This window comes from Manacus vitellinus, unplaced genomic scaffold, assembly GCF_001715985.3.
Source record: "Manacus vitellinus isolate BGI_N305 unplaced genomic scaffold, ASM171598v3 scaffold_78_pilon, whole genome shotgun sequence".
Classification (NCBI taxonomy): Eukaryota; Metazoa; Chordata; class Aves; order Passeriformes; family Pipridae; genus Manacus; species Manacus vitellinus.
The window spans coordinates 1,165,382-1,181,555 of NW_021940807.1; the positions used below are offsets into that span (position 1 = coordinate 1,165,382).

General features: G+C 46.6%; 1 protein-coding gene across 2 annotated transcripts in view; it reads left to right on the forward strand.

Annotated features, from left to right (window-relative positions):
• The window catches only part of SNAP47 (synaptosome associated protein 47), a 27,122-nt gene extending 11,352 nt beyond the window's left edge, over positions 1-15,770 (forward strand). Inside the window, exons 3-6 of one of the 2 annotated variants that reach the window (XR_003916320.1) lie at positions 1,074-1,558; positions 5,796-5,926; positions 12,299-12,743; positions 13,166-15,770. Coding sequence is in view for 1 of the 2 variants with exons in the window: in XM_029964682.1 (XP_029820542.1) it covers positions 1,074-1,558; positions 5,796-5,926; positions 12,299-12,445 (763 nt within the window). In the remaining variant the exon portion in view is untranslated. The remainder of the gene's footprint in view (positions 1-1,073; positions 1,559-5,795; positions 5,927-12,298; positions 12,744-13,165) is intronic. The other variant, XM_029964682.1, reaches the window with a different exon arrangement.
• The last annotated feature ends 404 nt before the right edge of the window (positions 15,771-16,174 follow it).

Sequence of the window (16,174 nt, forward strand, 5' to 3'; positions counted from 1 at the left end):
AATTGGCTGGAGCCTTTTTTTGGGCTTTTCAGCAGGAAAATCCTGCCTGGAAATCCCACAGGGAATATCAATCCCTGGGAAAAGAGGGAAGGAGATGGGATGAAGTGATAAAAATTAAGGATTAGAGTTATCCAGATAAATCATCCCAATGGAAAGGGAAGTTTGGATCATCTGGGAGGAGATTCCTGGAATTCTTCCTCTGCTATCCATGAATTCAGTGTTTGATTCCCAACATGGCTTTTCCTAGGAGAGGAATTCCTTCCAGTGGATCCCTTTGGAAAACTTTGTTGGCCAACAAAGCGTGTTCCAGTTGGAACTTCCTCCTTCAGCTCCCACTTGGCCAAATTAAACAGGATGGAAAAATTGCAGGATTTAGGAATTTTTCCGTGGAAACACAGGGATTCTTTCCTGGAAAATAAAACCTTACAAAAAGTATATCAAACCCACCATTTTTCCTCTCATTCCCACTTTTTTGGGGGGTGAAAAGAACCCTGGTGAGGCTTAGACTCAAAAATCAGGGATTCTTTCCTGATCCTTTCTTTGGGAAAGGACCCTGGGAAAAGGGAATGTCTCCCTTGGGAGCTGCTCCAGCCCTGAGGGGGAGGTGGACTCTGGACACTGGTGGGAAGTTTCTGCTGGACTTTTGAGCCTCAATCTTAGTGGGAATTTTAACTGGGAATTGGGGTGTGGTATCAGACTGTGGGATTGAGGGATAAAGGAGCAGGAAAAGGCAGTGGAAAAAGGAGTGGAAAACTGAGGAAAAGGCAGCGTGAGCTGAGGAACAGCCTGGAAAAATCCAGCTGGAAGTTCAGTTTCTTGCATCCCAGCAGTGAGATTCCAGCCCCAGCAGTGAGATTCCAGCCCCAGCAGTGAGATTCCAGCAAGTTTTAGCACATAAGGAGAAGCTGGGTTTGGAAATGGATGGACCCTGGGAATTTGGGAATAGGTTTGAGGAGTGAAATAACAACGGGCTGGATTCCGGATTAAGGAATTAAGGATTTGCTTTGAGCTGGTGGGATTACAGGACCTTCCCACCGGTTTTCCCTGTTCTAACTTTCCCTTCTCCCTGCCAGGTTGTTGACAGAGCTGGAATCTCCTTCCTGGTGGCCCTTCAGCAGCAAACTCTGGAAAACACCTCTGGAATCCAAGCCCAAGGAAGCGGCCGCAGCTTCCGAGCCCAAGAACCAGGAAGGCGTCATCCTGAGAATTCCAGTCATTATCACCCACAGAACAGACTCCAGTGCCAAGCCAGGAAAACTCACCCTCTTTGCTTCTGGCCTGGAGATCAGTGACTGCAATTCCCAGGTGATCCACAGGTTTGAATCCCGGGATGTGGATGATATCCGGGTGCACACTCCCTACGAGATCAGCGTCCGCCAGAGGTTTATTGGGAAGCCCGACACGTCCTACAGGCTCCTGTCAGCCAAGATGCCAGAGGTCATTCCCCTCCTGGAGATGCAGTTCAGCAAGAAGATGCAGTTCCTGGAGGATGCCTTGGGATTTGTGGGAGCCAGGAAGTCTCCTCAGGTGGATTTGGGGACGTCCATCTGGCAGGCGGGTAAGTGGGACAGGGAGTCCCTCTGGAATTCAGCAGCTTTGACTCCAAAGGTTTCCAAGTGTTTTCCAACCCCAAAATACTTCCAAGGCAAATTCTCTCCTCCCTGTCCTAACAGTGGTGATGATAAAATCCAAGGATTTGGCCTCAGGTGGATTTGGGGACCTCCCTCTGGGAGGCAGATAAGTGGGACAGGGAATCCCTCTGGAAGCAGCAGCTTTGACTCCAAAGGTTTCCAAGGGTTTTCCAATTCTAAAATAGTGTAAAAAATTTTCCAAGGCAAATCCTTCCCTCCCTGTCCTAACAGTGGTGATGATAAAATCCAAGGATTTGGCCTCAGGTGGATTTGGGGAGCTGCATCTGGCAGGCACAGATGTGGGATAGGGAATCCCTCTGGAAGCAGCAGCTCTTGCTCCAGAGGTTTCCAAGGGTTTTCCAACCTCAAAATATTCCCAAGGCAAATCCTCCATTCCCTGTGCCAACAGTGGTGATGATAAAATCCAAGGAATTGTGGCCAGAAAGTCTCCTCAGGTAGATTTGGGGACCTGCATCTGGCAGGCAGGTAAGTGGGACAGGTAATCCCTCTGGAATTCAGCAGCTTTGACTCCAAAGGTTTCCAAGGGTTTTCTAATCCTAAAATACTGTAAAAAATTTCCCAAGGCAAATCCTCTCCTCCCTATCCCAATGGGACATTTTTCCTTGATAAAATCCAAGGATTTGGCCTCAGGTGGATTTGGGGAGCTGCATCTGGCAGGCACAGATGTGGGACAGGGAATCCCTCTGGAAGCAGCAGCTCTGGCTCCAGAGGTTTCCAAGGATTTTCCAACCTCAAAATATTCCCAAGGCAGATCCTCCCCTCCCTGTCCCAACGGTGGTGATGATAAAATCCAAGGAATAACCTCCAGGTGACTTCAAACCCTCCATCATTGCTGTTTTTCCTTTGTCATTCCTGGCTGGAATAGATGAATTATAATGACATTAAACTTGTCCTTCAGTTAAATACAGGAAGTTTAACCCAAATATCCATTCCAGGAATTCAATAAATCATGGGATAAACATCATATTGATCTTCCTAAAAATTTTTTTCCTAAAAACCCCTAAATTTTGGCATTTGAGGAGTCCAAGTGTTTAAATTTGGGAGATTTTTGGCCTCAGATTTGTTGATTTGAAGATTTCAAGGAAACAATGGAGACTGAAAACCTTTCCCAACAATCAGCTTGACATTCCTTACTCCTCTTCATTCTCCTAAAATTCCAAGGAGTGTTTTTCCTTAGTTTTTTTTTTGGTAATTCAACCCTGGATTCGTTTCATAGGTGTCACTTAGGAATTTATTTAATTTATTTGTGTAAATCCTCTTTGTTTCCCCCCTAATTTTTTAGTGACAAAAGAGCAACTCGAGGCCTGGATTTATTCCCAGCTTATTAAAAACCAAGCAGAAAACAGGATAAAATAATAAATTAACATCTTTCCTTGCACCAAACATCCTGGAATTCAGCAGGGGAGGGTATTTTGAAAGGGAAAAAACTTGGAAAAACCTGGTTTAATTTTGAAGGAAGGAAGTTTTTGGGCATCTGGCACTTCAAATCCAACAGCAACTTAGAGGAAAAACAACCTGCTTTGAGTTATTCCAGCAAGTTGGAGTCCAATTCCTGAGGGCCTGAAGGCTGGTTATATAAAATCCTTGTTTTTTTCCAGCCTTCTCCAGGTTTTTCCCACTGCTCTGAGGGAAGGAAGGATTTGCTCCTTCCTTGCTGCTTTTTCCCTGTTTCCTTTGGAAATGGGCTTAAAAAAACCTGGATTTTATGGCAATCCCAACTTTTCCAGCTCCACCAAAGCCCTTGTTTGTCCCTTCCCAGGAATTTATCCCTGGTTTTTCTGCTGTCACAAGGTGGCACCCACGGGCTGTAGTTGAACCTCTGGGATTTTTTCCATGGATATCCTCATTTTTTTCTTCTTTTCCCTAAAAACTGAAGGGGGAAAAAAATCCTTGTTTTGTGCCCCTGTGCACAGAAAAAGCTGTATTTTTTCAGATAATTAATTAATTAATTTAGGGATTTCTAGGAGAAATATCCTGGCAGGGGAGGTCCATCCACCTTAAAATTAAGGATTTTGCCCTTTTTACCCCAAACTGTCACAACCTCACGTGGAGCCTCTGTTTAAAGTTGTGCATATTCCACATAAATACCAAAAAAAAAATCCCTTTTCCTAAGATTTTTGGCGTAATTCCACCTGCAAGAGGAATTTCTGGAGGGTTTTCTGCACCCCCAGGTTATCTGAAAGGATTTTTAGGTGCTTTGCACTTCTTTTCTTCCTCTTTTTTATGGCCAAAGGGGAGTGTTTAAACTCTCAGGGCATTTGGTTCATCTGATTTTATTCAGTTTTGAGCCAATTCCACCCTCAGGAAAGGCTGAGAACACCTTCCCAGGATTAAAAAAAAAGGGGATTAAAATCCTAAAGTGCCTCTGAGCCCAGCAATTTAGGGCTGTCTGGGTCCTGTAGCTGAATTTTGGCATCCACAGGCTTTTTTATCCCTTTAGAAGCTGCTGAATTTTTCCCGTTTCTCCCCAAATTTGCTCATTCTTTGGAGTTTCCAGCACTTTGTTCCGAGCTTTGGTGGCTTTTTGGAAGTAACACCAACGAAACCAAATTGCTTTTTAAGTATTTCTGCACTTTTTATCCAATATCTCCCTAAAAAAATCGCTGGGAAATTCCAGCTCTCCTTCCTCATCCCGCTCTTTTTGTCCTCGGATTAATGGAGATGGATGGATGGATGAATTGATTTTAATTAATTAATTAGCATGTGGTGACGCTCAGCTGATAAGAAACACAAAGAATCTCCTCTGGCTGTTTGTTGCCATAAGGAATTCTATCATTCCCTCCCCATTTTTCCTGGGAAGGACACCAGGACACTGATTTCCCATTTTTCAGTGCCTGGTTTTTTCCCCTCTGGAAAACAAGGAGCACAATCCAGTGAAGGAGCCTGGACAGTGTCTGAGTCCAGGGACTGATAATGGAGTAATTCCAGGGATTAGGAGTTTGCAGGAATTCCCTGGGAGGGATTTAGGGTTTGGTGCTTCTGGTTTTTCCAGGGAAAAGGAATGGGATCCAGAGCTGGGCTGTGGCAGCACTTGGAGCTGGCACAGAGCTCTGGGATCTGCCAGGCTTTGTGTCCTCATGGATTCCAACCTGCTGTCCTTGGCCTTGGTGCTCCCAGGTGCCTGTGGGACAATGGTTTCCTTCCTGGTGTCCAGGTGGGAAAACTTTGGAGATAAAATTCCCAGAATGGTTTGGGTTGGAAGGGACCTGAAGGATCATCTCATCCCACCCCCTGCCATGGGCAGGGTCACCTTCCACTAGCCCAGGGTGCTCCAACCTGGCCTTGGACACTTCCAGGGATCCAGGGGCAGCCACAGCTTCTCTGGGAAATCCATTGCAGTTCCTCCCCACCTTCCTAGCCAGGAATTCCTTCCCAATATCCCATCTATCCCTACTTTGACTTGGAAGAATGTCCCAGTGGTGACACCTCCTCGTGTCTCCATCCACAGCCCTTGGGGACAGCTGGCCTTTCTGTTCCAGTGCCAAATGGAGCAAACCCCTGAAAGAGCAGCAGGAACAAGGTTTAGTTCCCTCCCTCCTTTGTTTATTTTAGGGATAATTTGTTATTCCCAGATGAGGAGCTCAGCTGTCCCAGCCCCAGGTGGGACATTAAAGCTCCCTGGAATTCCTGCAGGGTTGTTTCTGGGTGGAAGTTTTTGAGGGGTTTCTCCTTTAACAGCAGAAGCCCCAGGAATGACTGAGAGTCCCAAAATCTCCACAGCTTCTGGAGAGTGGAGTGGTCCCTCTGGAATCCTAAATGTGGTCTGCACTGAGCACCATCTCCTTGAATTCCCACTCAAGGGACATGAGACTTGAGCAACCAGTTCTCCAACCCATCCATGAACATCAGAGGATGGTTCTCCTCAGGAAGAGTAGCTGGGCTTTGTCTTGTTATTCCACAGAATCCCAGGATGGTTTGGGATGGAAGGGACCTTAAGGATCATCTCATCCCACCCCTGCCATGGGCAGGGACACCTTCCACTAGCCCAGGTTGCTCCAACCTGGCCTTGGACACTTCCAAGGATGGAGCAGCCACAGCTTCTCTGGGAAATCCATTCCAGTCCCTCCCCACCCTCACAGGGAAGAATTTTTCCCAACATCCAACTGGGAATTGTCAGTCTTAACGTGGGAATTTCTCTTGCAGCCACAGGACTCCTGGGAGGGGTGGTGCAGCCTGGATCTCCAGCAGGAAGCAGGGAAGGGATGGACAATGAGCAGGTTCAGCTGCAGCAGCACGAGAAGGTCTCCCAGGAAGAGGCAAAAGAGCTGAGACAGGTAAAGTTGAGATAAATTTGCCAGATTTGAGATAAATTTCCCTCCCTGTTTCTCCTTAAAAACACACGTTTTCCTCATCACAAAGTCATTGCCTTAACAAAAGAATCCTTCATAAATTTCCATGGGAATATTTTAAAGCTTAATCCAGCCTGTGGTAAAAATACCCTCTTCCCTGAGGGTCTTTAATCATCATAATTAATAATTATAATTCATAATTTCCAGGTATAAGCTGTGATAGATGTGGAAGTGAAGGAAAATGGGGTCGAAGGGGGAATTCCTTCCCAGGAAGTGTGGAAGTTTGGGATTCACACGGGGCTCCATAAAGTCCATATAGAACCTTTTGGGTTTGGAACCCCTGGAAGCATCAAGGAAATGACACCTGAGCAAGACATTGAATGTTTGGGAAGGAGCAGGATGATGGATCATCACATTTACAAAGAATTCAGAGAGTAAAGAGGGAAAAACAAGCATTGAAGACAGACATCCTTGTGCCATCACCTTTTATCCATTAATTAAAGATATTTGAGGGCTTTGTGTTTGTAATTAGTGTTTTCCTGAGCAATTCCCTCTCCTGAGGATTGGGATCTTTTATTCCTTGTGGTGAAAACACTTATTTTTCACCAAACAGAGGAGGATTTTGCTCCCTCTCCCTCATTTGTGATCTGGGTGAGTCAGGAGAACTTCCAAAGCTGGAGAAGAGGAATTTGTGGTGAACAAAGAGCTGTTGCTCTTTCTCTTTCCTCCAGGGATAACAGCAGGTGTTTTCCAACAGGAATTGTTGGGGGATGCTCAATTCCTTCCCTCAGAGCTGGAATTCCTTCCCTCACTGTGATTTGGGTGCTCAAGGAAAGGACCTCACCAGGAATTCCTGAGGGGTCATTTATGTTAAAAAACAAATTTTGTGGCAATTTGAGGCTGTTTCTGAACTGGGTTATGGAGGTGGAGGAAGAATCCTATAAAATTCCAGTGGTGTCTGGCTGGGATTGACAAAATGGCCCCAGGAGTGGGAGGGGATGTGACAATGGTCCCATTCCAGTCCTTTGGACCTCAGCAGGAATTCCTGAGGGGTCATTTATGTTAAAAAACACATTTTGTGGCAGTGTGATTGTTCCTGAACTGGGTTCTGGAGACAGAATCCTACAAAATTCCAGTGGTGTCTGCCTGGATTGACAAAATGGCCCTGGGAGTGGAGGGTCTGGATGATCCCATTCCAGTCCTTTGGACCTCAGCAGGAATTCCTGAGGGGACATTTATATTAAAACATGGAGTTTGTGGCAGTGTGAGGATACTCCCTGAACCTGGCTATGGAGATGGAGGAAGAATCCTACAAAATTCCAGAGGTGGAGGAAAAATCCTACAAAATTCCAGTGTTGTCTGGCTGGGATTGACAAAATGTCCCCGGGAATGGGAGGAGATGTGACAATCTTGGCCCTGGGGCTGTGCTTGAAGGGTCTGGATGGTCCCATTCCAGTCCTTTGGACCTCAGCAGGAATTCCTGAGGGGACATTTATATTAAAACATGGAGTTTGTGGCAGTGTGAGGATATTCCCTGAACCTGGTTATGGAGATGGAGGAAGAATCCTACAAAATTCCAGAGATGGAGGAAAAATCCTGCAAAATTCCAGTGTTGTGTGGCTGGGATTGACAAAATGTCCCTGGGAATGGGAGGGGATGTGACAATCTTGGCCCTGGGGCTGTGCTTGGAGGGTCTGGATGGTCCCATTCCCATCCTTTGGACCTCACCAGAAATTCCTGAGGGGACATTTATGTTAAAAAGCACATTTTGTGGCAGTCTGAGTGTTCCTGAACTGGGTTCTGGAGACAGAATCCTACAAAATTCCAGTGGTGTCTGCCTGGATTGACAAAATGGCCCTGGGAGTGGGAGGGTCTGGGTGATCCCATTCCAGTCCTTTGGACCTCACCAGAAGTTCCTGAGGGGACATTTATGTTAAAACATGGAGTTTGTGGCAGTGTGAGGATATTCCCTGAACCTGACTATGGAGATGGAGGAAGAATCCTACAAAATTCCAGAGATGGAAGAAAAATCCTATAATATTCCAGTGTTGTGTGGCTGGGATTGACAAAATGTCCCCGGGAATGGGAAGGGATGTGACAATCTTGGCCCTGTGCTTGGAGAGGGTCTGGATGGTCCCATTCCAGTCCTTTGGACCTCAGCAGGAATTCCTGAGGGGACACTTATGTTAAAAAACACATTTTGTGGCAGTGTGAGTGTTCCTGAACTGGGTTCTGGAGGCAGAATCCTACAAAATTCCAGTGGTGTGTCTGGCTGGGATTGACAAAATGGCCCCAGGAGTGGGAGGGGATGTGACAGTGGTCCCATTCCAGTCCTTTGGACCTCAGCAGGAATTCCTGAGGGGACATTTATATTAAAACATGGAGTTTGTGGCAGTGTGAGGATATTCCCTGAACCTGGCTATGGAGATGGAGGAAGAATCCTAAGAAATTTGAGGGTTGTCTGTCTGGGATTGACAAAATGTCCCCGGGAATGGGAGGAGATGTGACAATCTTGGCCCTGTGCTTGGAGAGGGTCTGGATGGTCCCATTCCAGCCTTTTCCTCCTTCCAGAGCCTCTGGAGTGTTTATTTACCCTTTACGTGCCTTCAACTCAGGAAATCACAACTGTGAGCTCACAGAAAACTTGTTTGGTGGAGGAACTGCTCATTCCAAGGGCTAAAGACCAAATTTCCTCATGGGATGGCCTCGTGCCATGGCCTGTGGGGATCACAGACACCTGAGCTTAACACATGGAAAACCAGGCCCTGGAGCTGTTTTTTTGGGAGGGGGGAGAACTGAGGAAATACTTTGTATTTCCTTCTGTGTAACTGGAAGGATTGGGACCAAAATAAAAGGTGGGAATTAAGCCTGTGGAGCTGCTGGAGTCTGGTTTTTTTCCAGTGGTACCACGAGTGTTTATTCCCTTGAAAATAAGTGAATAAAATCAGAATTCTCCGTCAATCCGAGGAAAAATGACAAGAGAAATGTCCTCTAGTTGGGATTTAAAATCTTCCTGCTCCCTCCTGTCCCTGCCCATTCCAGGTGCAGCAGGAGAGGGAATTGCTTGGGAGTGACTTGAGTGGCTAAAAATACAGGAGAAAAAAAAAATCTCCCCCCTCCAGTTTGGGGAAATGAGGGAGGGAAATTCCCTGCTTTCCTGTCCCAGGGGAAGGAACCTGGAGGAGTGTTTCATTTTTGGGACAGGAACAGGAGTTTCCTCACTTGTAGTTTTGGGAAGAACAGAGAAAGGTGGATTAAGTTTGATCCGGAGTTTATTTTGTGTTTTTTTGCTTTGGCAGCCAAAGCCTGACTCGGGTTATTCAAATTTCTGGGATTTATGGAAAGAGCTGGGAGATACTTTACAAGATAAATCCCACTCCTGTGGCTGCCATCCAGCTTCAGGCTGTGTCAAATTCCCTTCCCGTTCCAGCTAGATGGGATATTCCTGCTTTTCCCAGACCAGGAGCAGCAAATGATGGAATTCACGTGGATAAAGGGGCTGCTGATGTTTCCCAGCAGCTTTCTGGGAGCTGATTCTACAGATTCCAACAGAAACTTTACCAGTGATGGCAAAAATAAATATAAATATGTATGAAGTGTAGGGGTTTTTTTCCTGTTTTACCTCAAGGGTTGTTTTGTTGGACACTGAAGTCCTGGAATGTTCAGGATGGAACTCTTGTCTTCTTGGGCTGCTGCTAAAAGGATCCAGGGAAAGGAATTTGGGCGGATTTTTCAGGTGGTGTTTGGATCTGCCCTCGGACTTGGTCGTGGGAAAATTAATCATGGAATATCCTGGGTTGGGACAGACCCACAGGGATCATCCAGTCCAACTCCTGGACACCCCAACAATCCCTGAGGGTGTTTTCCAAACACCCCTTGAGCTCTGGCTCAAGGTTTGGTTGCTCAGGTGTCACTTTTTTCCTTCTACTCCATCCACTGACACTTTTTTTTTGGTGAATTGTAGAAAAACAACGTTAAATACAACATTTTCTGTCCTTTGACCTGCTCCCTGCCTGATCTTTGTGCCCCTTCAGCCACTGGATCCCCTCTGGCTTTACTCCAACAGGCACATCCTGGGGAAAACCTCCTGCTCTGGGGTGCACATCCATCAGGGAGGGAATAACAGCCAGGAAAAAAGGATGTTTACACTGATTTTTACCTCTCATTTCCCCTCTGCCCCAAATAGCCCCAAGATTTCAATTGTGAGTTCGCTCTTTAGTTCGTTGTTTAATTCATTTTAATTCAGTTTATCAATGATTTGGTCACTTGGGCATTGACCCCACCTGGAGTTCTGTGTCCAGCTCTGGGGCTTCCAGCACAGGAAGGATGTGGAGCTCCTGGAGCAGCTCCAGAGGGGCCCTGGAGATGCTCCAAGGGCTGGAGCCCCTCTGCTCTGGAGCCAGGCTGGGAGAGCTGGGGGGGTTCCCCTGGAGAAGAGAAGGCTCCAGGGAGAGCTGAGAGCCCCTTGCAGGGCCTGAAGGGGCTCCAGGAGAGCTGGAGAGGGACTGGGGACAAGGCATGGAGGGACAGGACACAGGGAATGGCTTCTCACTGAAAGGGAGGAGGGTTAGATGGGATATTGGGAAGGAATTCCTGGTTGGGAGGGTGGGGAGGGACTGGACTGGATTTCCCAGGGAAGCTGTGGCTGCCCCTGGATCCCTGGAAGTGTCCAAGGCCAGGCTGGAGCAACTTGGGAAAGTGAAAGGTGTCCCTGCCCATGGCAGGGGGTGGAACTGGATGATCCTTAAGGTCCCTTCCAACCCAACCCATTCCATGACTATTTAAAGCCCTGAAGGGGTTGGAACTGGATGGTCCTTAAGGTCCCTTCCAACCCATTCTATGATGACTTAAACCCTGAAGGAGTTGGAATGAGATGATCCTTCAGGTCCCTTCCAACCCAACCTGACGGGTTTAGAATGAGATGATCCTTAAGGTCCCTTCCAACCCAACCCATTCCATGATGATTTAAAGCCCTGAAGGGGTTGGAATGAGATGATCCTTCAAGTCCCTTCCAGCCATGATAATTTAAAACCCTCAAGAGGTTGGAATGAGATGATCCCTAAGGCCCCTTCCAACCCATTCCATGATGATTTAAAGCCCTGAAGGGGTTGGAATGAGATGATCCTTAAGGCCCCTTCCAACCCATTCCATGATAATTTAAAGCCCTGAAGGGGTTGGAACTGGATGGTCCTTCAGGTCCCTTCCAACCCATTCCATGATGATTTAAAGCCCTGAAGGGGCTGGAATGAGATGATCCTTAAAGTCCCTTCCAACCCAGCCCATTCCATGATGATTTAAAGCTCTGAAGGGATTGGAACTGGATGTTCCCTAAGATCTCTTCCAATCCAACCCATTCCATGGTGATTCAAACCCTGAAGGGATTGGAACTGGATGGTCCTTAAGGTCCCTTCCAACCCAACCCATTCTGTGATGATTTAAAGCCCTGAAGAAGTTGGAATGAGATGATCCTTAAGGCCCCTTCCAACTTATTCCATGATGATTTAAAGCCCTAAAAGGGTTGGAATGAGGTGATCCTTAAGGTCCCTTCCAACCCAACCCATTCCATGATGATTTAAAGCCCTGAAGGGGTTGAAATTAGATGATCCTTCAGGTCTCTTCCAACCCAACCTGACAGGGTTGGAACTGGATGATCCTTAATGTCCCTTCCAACCCAGCCCATTCCATGATGATTTAAAACCCTGAATGGATTGAAATTAGATGATCCTTCAAGTCCCTTCCAACCATAATAATTTAAAGCCCTCAAGGGGTTGGAATGAGATGATCCTTAAGGCCCCTTCCAAACTATTCCATGATGATTTAAAGTCCTAAAAGGGTTGGAATGAGATGATCCTTAAGGTCCCTCCCAACCCAACCCATTCCATGATGATTTAAAGCCCTGAAGGGGTTGGAATGAGATGATCCTTCAAGTCCCTTCCAGCCATGATAATTTAAAGCCCTGAAGGGGTTAGAACTGGATGATCCTTAAGGTCCCTTCCAACCCTACCCATTCCATGATGATTTAAAAACCTGAATGGGTTGAAATTAGATGATCCTTCAAGTCCCTTCCAGCCATGATAATTTAAAACCCTCAAGAGGTTGGAATGAGATGATCCCTAAGGCCCCTTCCAACCCATTCCATGATGATTTAAAGCCCTGAAGGGGTTGGAATGAGATGATCCTTCAAGTCCCTTCCAGCCATGATAATTTAAAGCCCTGAAGGGGTTGGAACTGGATGATCCTTCAGGTCCCTTCCAACCCATTCCATGATGATTTAAAGCCCCCAAGTGCCTCATTCCCACAGCTCCGTGCCTTATCCCAGAGATCCCACTGAAAACTCTGAGTCTTTCCTTCTGGCAGATCCTGAAGAAGCTGAAGGGCCTCGCCCTGGAGACGGAAGCAGAGCTGGAAAGGCAGGATGAGGCCCTGGATTCCATCAGCAGCTCCGTGGACAGGGCCACGCTGACCATCGACAAGCAGAACCGCAGGATGAAGAGGCTCACGTAGCCCTGGGAATGGGAATGGGAATGGGAAGAAGAGGAGGAGCAGGGAGCTGGATTCATCCACACTGTTCCTGCAGGGACACTTTGGTTGCCTGGGAGGTGTTTGGGAACACCTTGGAATTCTGTGCTGCTGGTGTGGACTTCCTGAAAGTTGGGAGTTCCTGAAGGTTTGGTTTTCCTGAAGGTTTGGTTTTCCTGAGAGCTTGGAATTCCTGAGGGTTTGGGAAGTGTTTCCAGGTGGTTTAGGATGAAAAAAAGGGAAAACTTTTAACCCTGGGAGTGAATCCTTCCCTACAGAACCCGTGTAAATAGGAAGGGATGTGACTGACCCTGACCTGACTTGGATGTTGCTTTTTTATGTTGCTGCTTCTGAGGGGTTTTTTTTTGGGGGGGGGGGGATATTTGTAGCCCTGGAGCCATGGGAATGGGAATAGGAATGGGAAGAAGAGGAGGAGCAGGGAGCTGGATTCATCCACACTGTTCCTGCATGGACACTTTGGTTGCCTGGGAGGTGTTTGGGAACACCTTGGAATTCTGTGCTGCTGGTGTGGGCTTCCTGAAGGTGTGGAGTTCCTGGAGGTTTGGTTTTCCTGAAGGTTTGGTTTTCCTGAGGGTTTGGTTTTCCTGAGGGCTTGGTTTTTTCTGAGGGTTTGGGAAGTGTTTCCAGGTGTTTTAGGATGAAAAAGGGGAAAACTTTTAACCCTTGGAGTGGCTCCTTCCCTAGGTGTAAATAGGAAGGGATGTGACCGACCCTGACCCGACTTGGATGTTGCTTTTTTATGTTGCTACTTCTGAGGGGTTTTTTTTTAGGGGGGTATTTGTAGCCCTGGAGCCATGGGAATGGGAATGGGAATGGGAAGAATAGGAGGAGCAGGGAGCTGGATTCATCCACACTGTTCCTGCAGGGACACTTTGATTGCCTGGGAGATGTTTGGGAACACCTTGGTGTCCCTGGAATTCTGTGCTGCTGCTGTGGAGTTCCTGAAGGTTTGGTTTTCCTGAAGGTTTGGTTTTCCTGAGGGCTTGGAATTCCTGAGGGTTTAGGAAGTGTTTCCAGGTGTTTTAGGATGAAAAAGGGGAAAACTTTTAACCCTGGGAGTGAATCCTTCCCTACAGAACCCGTGTAAATAGGAAGGGATGTGACCGACCCTGACCCGACTTGGATGTTGCTTTTTTATGTTGCTGCTTCCAAGGGTTTTTTTGGGGGGGGGTATTTGTAACCCTGGAGCCCTGGGAATGGGAATGGGAATGGGAAGAAGAGGAGGAGCAGGGGGCTGGATTCATCCACACTGTTCCTGCATGGACACTGATTGCCTGGGAGGTGTTTGGGAACACCTTGGATTTCTGTGCTGCTGGTGTGGACTTCCTGAAGGTTTGGTTTTCCTGAGGGTTTGGAATTCCTGAGGGTTTAGGAAGTATTTCCAGGTGTTTTAGGATGAAAAAGGGGAAAACTTTTAACCCTGGGAGTGAATCCTTCCCTACAGAACCCGTGTAAATAGGAAGGGATGTGACTGACCCTGACCTGACTTGGATGTTGCTTTTTTATGTTGCTGCTTCCAAGGGTTTTTTTGGGGGGGTATTTGTAGCCCTGGAGCCATGGGAATGGGAATGGGAAGAATAGGAGGAGCAGGGAGCTGGATTCATCCACACTGTTCCTGCAGGGACACTTTGATTGCCTGGGAGATGTTTGGGAACACCTTGGTGTCCCTGGAATTCTGTGCTGCTGCTGTGGAGTTCCTGAAGGTGGGGAGTTCCTGAAGGTTTGATTTTCCTGAGGGCTAGGAATTCCTGAGGGTTTAGGAAGTATTTCCAGGTATTTTAGGATGAAAAAGGGGAAAACTTTTAACCCTGGGAGTGAATCCTTCCCTACAGAACCCGTGTAAATAGGAAGGGATGTGACCGACCCTGACCCAACTTGGATGTTGCTTTTTTATGTTGCTGCTTCTGAGGGGTTTTTTTTTTAGGGGGGTATTTGTAGCCCTGGAGCCCTGGGAATGGGAATGGGAATGGGAATGGGAATGGGAAGAAGAGGAGGAGCAAGGAGCTGGATTCATCCACACTGTTCCTGCAGGGACACTTTGATTGCCTGGGAGGTGTTTGGGAACACCTTGGTGTCCCTGGAATTCTGTGCTGCTGGTGTGGACTTCCTGAGGGTTTGGTTTTCCTGAGGGTTTGGTTTTCCTGAGGGCTAGGAATTCCTGAGGGTTTGGGAAGTGTTTCCAGGTGTTTTAGGATGAAAAAGGGGAAGACCTTTAACCCTGGGAGTGAATCCTTCCCTACAGAACCCGTGTAAATAGGAAGGGATGTGACTGACCCTGACCCAACTTGGATGTTGCTTTTTTATGTTGCTGCTTCTGAGGGGTTTTTTTGGGGGGGGGTATTTGTAACCCTGGAGCCCTGGGAATGGGAATGGGAATGGGAATGGGAAGAAGAGGAGGAGCAGGGGGCTGGATTCATCCACACTGTTCCTGCACTGACACTGATTGCCTGGGAGGTGTTTGGGAACACCTTGGATTTCTGTGCTGCTGGTGTGGACTTCCTGAAGGTTTGGTTTTCCTGAGGGTTTGGAATTCCTGAGGGTTTAGGAAGTATTTCCAGGTGTTTTAGGATGAAAAAGGGGAAAACTTTTAACCCTGGGAGTGGCTCCTTCCCTACAGAACCCGTGTAAATAGGAAGGGATGTGACTGACCCTGACCCGACTTGGATGTTGCTTTTTTATGTTGCTGCTTCTGAGGGGTTTTTTTTGGGGGGGGTTATTTTTTAGTGAAAGGAGCTGCTTGGGACAATAATTTCGATTATTACAACCAATTAATTCCCTCCCAAGGTCCTTTAAAACACTTAATATCTGAATTAAAGCCCAAATACCCAACTGAGGCTTTTTTGGGGGGGTGACTTAATGCTCAGGTGAGCAAATGATGGGGATAAAAACCTCGTGTTCCCTCAGCAAATGCTTTTAATTCTGCTTTTAATTCACCCAGAAATGAATTTATGAGAACCTTGAAGACTTTGGGGGAAGATTTGATGGTCCTGGTACATCATTTTTTGGCTTCCTTATTTATTTATTAGCACTAAGTGCTGACAAAACATTTCAGGAGTTCTTCTTATTTCAACTTCTTTTTCTCCAATAAAAAAGGGACTAATGGCAAGTAGTGTCCTTTGGAATTTCCAGTTGGGAATATAGGACAGGAGAGGCCTTTCCCTCTCCTTGATTGTTGATATATATAGGAAAGATTCCAGGTAATCCATAGAAAACTCCCACTTCATCGATTCCCAGTTGATTTCTCCCCTTTACCACTTATTTAATTCAAAATATTTGGTGCAATATGTCCCTTTTTTAAGCGTTTTTATTTTGTTAAATTCAATTTTTCTGGTGTTGCTTGAAATCCAACACTTCCAGTGCAATATTTATAACTTCAAGCTTTGATTTTCCATTTTTTTTCCACCTCAATTGGAAAGAGAAATCCAGGAAATCCCGGAGAGGGGGTGGTTTTCCATCTTTTCCTCTCCCTTGGTTTGTATCCCTTCAATAATTTTCCGGTCCTGGTTGTTCCTGGCATGCACTTTAATGCTGAAAATCGTGATTATTCTCTATAAATAAGTGATTTACTGTGAAATAAATTCATGTTTGGGGTTCTCCTGTTGTTTCCCACCCCTCAAATCGCTGTTGTTGGACTGTGAAACCAAGATAAGGTTTACACAAGGAATTATTCCCTGGATTTCCAAGTGTATTTTG